A 5,268-nucleotide genomic window follows, 5' to 3' on the forward strand; every position below is an offset into this window, starting at 1 on the left:
GCTCAAAAGGACGTACAGTGTTGAACGGAACTGTTTGATCGATTCTCAATGTTTGTAGATTCGACTATTCAAGCAGACAAGAGAATCTTGAGTGAAAATTATTATTCTTTGCAAAGAGAAATAATTGTCTTCTTTTTATTCTCATCTCACAATGCACCGTAAACTTCATTTTAGTCATTATCTTTTATCTCTCCTTTTGAGATATTATATGACGAAAAACTGTCGGGGTACATCCTGTTACTTGTAATCTTTTCAATTACGTACGAATTCCTTGCGTTTACGAATTATGATGAGAATGAAAAAATGTACGTGGGCACAAGCGTAACGTGCGCGAGCGCCGAGGCGTTGAGGCGCTGATCGGTACATCGGTGCCACCATAGCGGCTGCCAGGGTTCTCAATTTGATGGACGAGCTGTTCACATGTACAGCCCGTGCACTAGCCTGACTTTATATACTGACAACAACCGTACGCTACCTCATCATTTTGGAGATTTCATGCCGTAGAAATTATTGTTAGCAGTCAGTATTAATTCTCGTATATTGCCATCAGTGTCTGTTTCGATTCATTAATTAAGCCAGGCTTCTAATATGGGAAACATGCGTGAACATTATCGTAGGAATCTGTTATACAGTTATCTAACTATGTTCATTAAGTCTTGTGCATCTCTTTAGAATTTGTGTACATCAGCAAGTATGTTTATTAAATGAAAATTACATCTACAAATAAGAGCAAAAAGTATTCGTACAAGGAAATTTGTTATAAAAAAATCTTATTTGTAAAAAATAAACATTAATTTGCAATTTTATACAATGAATACATTCTGTTTTGGAATAAACAAACGAGCTTCGCATGATTCCTGATTTTAGAAGCTAAATTTCTGTACGAATACTTTTCGAGCATTCAAACAATACAATTTTTAATTTTCGCTTTTTTCCAGATGATATATTTTGTAAAATTAATACGTACTTTTTATATACGTAATTATATATACCTTTTTGGTATATATAATTTTAAGAAATATATAGGCTATTTTATGAATAAATTGTTAATTATTCAGTAAGAAATAATCGTCAATTAAATGTCAAATCAACGTTAAATTGATATTGAAATCATCGTATTTATATCGATTCGACATCAATTTGATGACTTATTTCTCGCTGGATAATATTTACTTTTTAAAAATAAAGTTTTTTTTAAAAATATTTTCTCTATACAAATATTTTTTGCACTCACTGCATATAATTTTTTTCATATTTTTATAATATTTTGCCTTCAAGGATTTAGTTAAAATTAGAAATATTTCCTTTTTAAATTATTCAATTACAGATATTTAACTATTAGCAAATCAGAGATGTAGCATTGACGAAATGTGTATATAGACTAAAATTGTATAAGTAAATATGTATAATATACATTGATATGGCCGAAATAAATGGGTACTTTGTATCAGTGCGCGCTTTGAAGAATGTGTTTAGTTGCTCGGCGATCGGAACGAGTGTACCGCCAGACAAAGGCTATGCCTAGCCATAGCCGCGAGGAAAGATGGATACATGGTAAAATAATTGATTCGAAAACGTTCTTGCATACGGTTTTTGCCTGACGGTTTATGGATAAAACTATTATACAGCTAGATAGGTAGATTCCCCTAAGTACCCAGATTTGTTAAAAAAAATCAAAATTTATTTTGATGTAATCTTTTTAAATCGTATCAGCGATTATTTAACAAATGAAACTTTAATATAGCTTTTTAGTTTACACACATTAGTTGAAAATTTATATGTTTGTTGTTTTATCCGCAAAATATGCGTTTGTGATCAGTTCGTACAACTTCATCAGTAAATTTTTTAAACAGTTAAAAAAACAGTTCTTCTTAATTTTTTTCAAATTATTATTTACTTTATTGATTTATCTTTCATATTATTGTCACATTATTATCGAAGAATCACTGATGTAGTCCTTCAACTTATAAAACATGTTGAGAAATCGAATTACTATACTGACAACCGCACGAAAAATATTTTCGGGACACGTTTCACCTGCGTTTCTTCTTTATTTTTCTTTCGTCTCACGTATCAATGTATCTGCGAAGTATAGGCTTGATGCGTCGGTATTTAATTAATACGCAATGACATAATCGAGTCTGTTGATACTGCCAAATAGTCTTCCACGTCCATAACTCACACAGCACTTTTTGTACCGACAAACTTGCTCACCGTTCTTCCCGTCTGCCTCGATGGGCAGCCATTACGAACAGCACCTGCCACTCTAGCTGCGACCTGACCACAATGTACTACTATCCCCATCATTGGGGGAACATTCTTGTCAGTGTCCAGCGATCTTGCCGACGCAATTTAACGAATCTTAAGAGATTAAATCTGCGTATATAACAAGAAAATTGATATTAAACCTAATTTTGTTTTATTTTTATGCTATTATCACATGTATGCTGCCATTCTTTCTATTTATAAATGATTGTTTATATATATCTTTATTATTATGTTGGAATACATTTTTATTTTTATTTTGGAATATTACATAAAAGTATCGCGTATATTTATCGTTTCGTTTATTGCGGCAATTAATTTTCATCAAGGAGTGTATGAATTTATATTTGTAATTTATTATTTACAAAAAGCTTTTTTTATACAACATTAGATAATTTGTCATTTTTCTATATATGTTATTGTAGTAAACAATGATTAAATTCGTCATGTGAAAATTTTATGATTTGTTTTTAGATACTGATATTAAAAGAAATATTTATACAAGAAGAAAATAACACACGACAATAGATTCTTTTCCGACATATTTCATTAAGAATTATGTCGGAAACCCAAACTGAAGACATACATTAAGGTCAAGTAGTAGGCAAATAAAGAGATTTTAAAATTAAGAAGTTTTTGCTTGACGCCTAAGCAATTCTTCTGAAAGAACGGAAGGTTGCAGACAGGTAAATTATGTCCGACCTATCTTTCCATTTGTGTGTCTTCGATCTTCAATAGTGCAGTAGATGCCTAAATTTCGAGCAGTCAATTTTTGTATTGTGACTATTGGAATATCTAAAATGATTATTTAATTATAGCGATAATAGCAAATTAGAATTGATAAAAGTTTCATTAAAAAATAAATGATAAATACAAGCACTAGGAATTTACCCGATTGATAAGAGAAATCTAGTTGAGACTCAATCGTGTCAGTGAAACCATGAATGAACAATCTGTGAAACTGAGATTCTAATCTGAAAGTGCTTTTTGCTAATGAAAATGTACGATACACGAACATTTGTAGTGAAATTATGTATTCGTCACGTGCGCCTATTTTATCAGTATGCGTAGAGAGCGTTAGAAACAGAAAGAGAGAGACAGTCAGTCGGCAACATTGTGCAGCGATTAAGCGTTCGAGTGGAGCATTATGTAACTCAGCGACGTCACGTTGCTCAACTGCCATGCATATACCCGCGCATATGCACACATATATAATACGCACACTCGTGTAAAAGTTATGACGTATTGCCTCCGCGACATATTTATTAAGCACTACGAAGATATTAGACTGGTGCGAACCGACGTTATATGCTCAAGTATGGACAAGCATTTGTTGTGCACCATTAGCTTCGATAATTTACAGCTACTGTTACTGTCTAGAGCTGCCCTCCTTACGCCTCCACATTTTTTAAATCTCGTTTCTGCCTTTTGTCCTGTCTGGGGCATGATATCTAGCTCGCGAGATATCCTTTAAGATTATAATAAACGGTGCTTTATGATTATTTTTATCGCAGTAAATTGCACGTACGTATGATTCATGTTATTTTTACTGTTGAGAGAGACGTAACACATGTGTATTTCCATGCGTTTTGTAACAGTTGTTTAATGAAACGCAATTCTTCCGGAATTAGAAACACAGATGAAATAATCTCGATGGAAATTAAACCGTGCAAGTATTCCCGATGATATAATAGTTAATCGTAAAACTATGAACTGTTCGTTAGAAATGGCGATATAGCAGCCACACATACGACAGAATTTTTATTTTATGAAGCAGGTTTTCACTAGGAATGCACGCACACACTCGTTTATTTGATTTATAGGCCAGCTAAAAGTGGTTTTGCCATCCGAGTGTATGTTATATATTTCAATAAATTCTATGCTTGGAGCAATTATATCTTTAGAAAACTATCTTTATACTTTCTTCCGATATGCAGAAAATTTAGACATTTTCAAATAGAAGTATTGAAAAAACAAATGAATGGAAGTTTTTTTATTGTGTAAATAAAATTTATTTTAAAAATTGAATTTTCCTCTTCAGTATTTGTCGCTAAATTAACTACTGTGAAACATTACTTTAAGAAAAAATGAATAGAGATGAATAAATTACGACGTATAAAACATATACACATAATGCAAAACATTTACAATAATAATAGAAGTAGCAAGATTTATTTATTTTTTTTTTTTTGTACTTGTTCCAAACCTAAAGCATAAAAATTTTTTCTGTAAATAGCGTAGTAATAACCCAGGAATTTACGTCAGATCTTAGATAGTACTATAATTCACCTTAGTCGGCAATAAAATTGGCGGGTCGGGCACGTTCGTCCTTCAAATTGTCGTTTTACACGACAAGAAGAGTAGCACAGGTACAAAACTAATACTACCAAAGCACATTGGTATCTATGGTTTCCCTGACGACTAAACACCGTTTCCACGACGACGGTGGATAGGAACCGTTAGGTTTTTTTACGAAAAAAGTCATAAAATAAGCGGTCAAAGCCGACGACAATGAAATATAACTTTTACTTTCCGTCTTCTTTTGGGGTACCTTTTAGATTCACCCGAATCTCTATCCGACCTGTCTACGAACCCGCCAGTTCAACTCAATCCGTCGTCGATGCCTCATCGATAGCTGCCTCTAACGGAGAAGTGTGTCGAGAATTTGATCTATCTCAGCATTTTTCAATAGATTATATCAACGGGTTATGTCTGTGTTTACGTGATAAAAAAACAGTCGAGAGTGTACATCAAGAATGTCGTGTGTCAATATTATATGTACTTTGAAGAAAGTGAAGTTATACAATCGTTTTTTTTTTTTTTATTTTTTGTTAGTGCAAACGAGTATTTTATTTCGCAAACCAATTCTAGCTGTACGATTTCGCCGTGACACTTTACTTCATCAGGATATCTGTCCAAATGCTGAAAAATAATGTCTATAATTCTGTACATGCTATTTGATTAATAGATAGGGAAAAAGGTAACCTTTCGTATGTTTACACA

General features: G+C 32.7%; 1 protein-coding gene across 1 annotated transcript in view; it reads left to right on the plus strand.

Annotated features, from left to right (window-relative positions):
- Positions 1–4,900, plus strand: part of LOC108754613 (homeotic protein ultrabithorax-like) — an 11,955-nt gene extending 7,055 nt beyond the window's left edge. Inside the window, exon 2 of the mRNA XM_018497048.1 lies at positions 4,824–4,900. Within this exon, the coding sequence (XP_018352550.1) occupies positions 4,824–4,900 (77 nt within the window). The remainder of the gene's footprint in view (positions 1–4,823) is intronic.
- The last annotated feature ends 368 nt before the right edge of the window (positions 4,901–5,268 follow it).

Source organism: Trachymyrmex septentrionalis, unplaced genomic scaffold (genome assembly GCF_001594115.1).
Source record: "Trachymyrmex septentrionalis isolate Tsep2-gDNA-1 unplaced genomic scaffold, Tsep1.0 scaffold80, whole genome shotgun sequence".
Taxonomy (NCBI): domain Eukaryota; kingdom Metazoa; phylum Arthropoda; class Insecta; order Hymenoptera; family Formicidae; genus Trachymyrmex; species Trachymyrmex septentrionalis.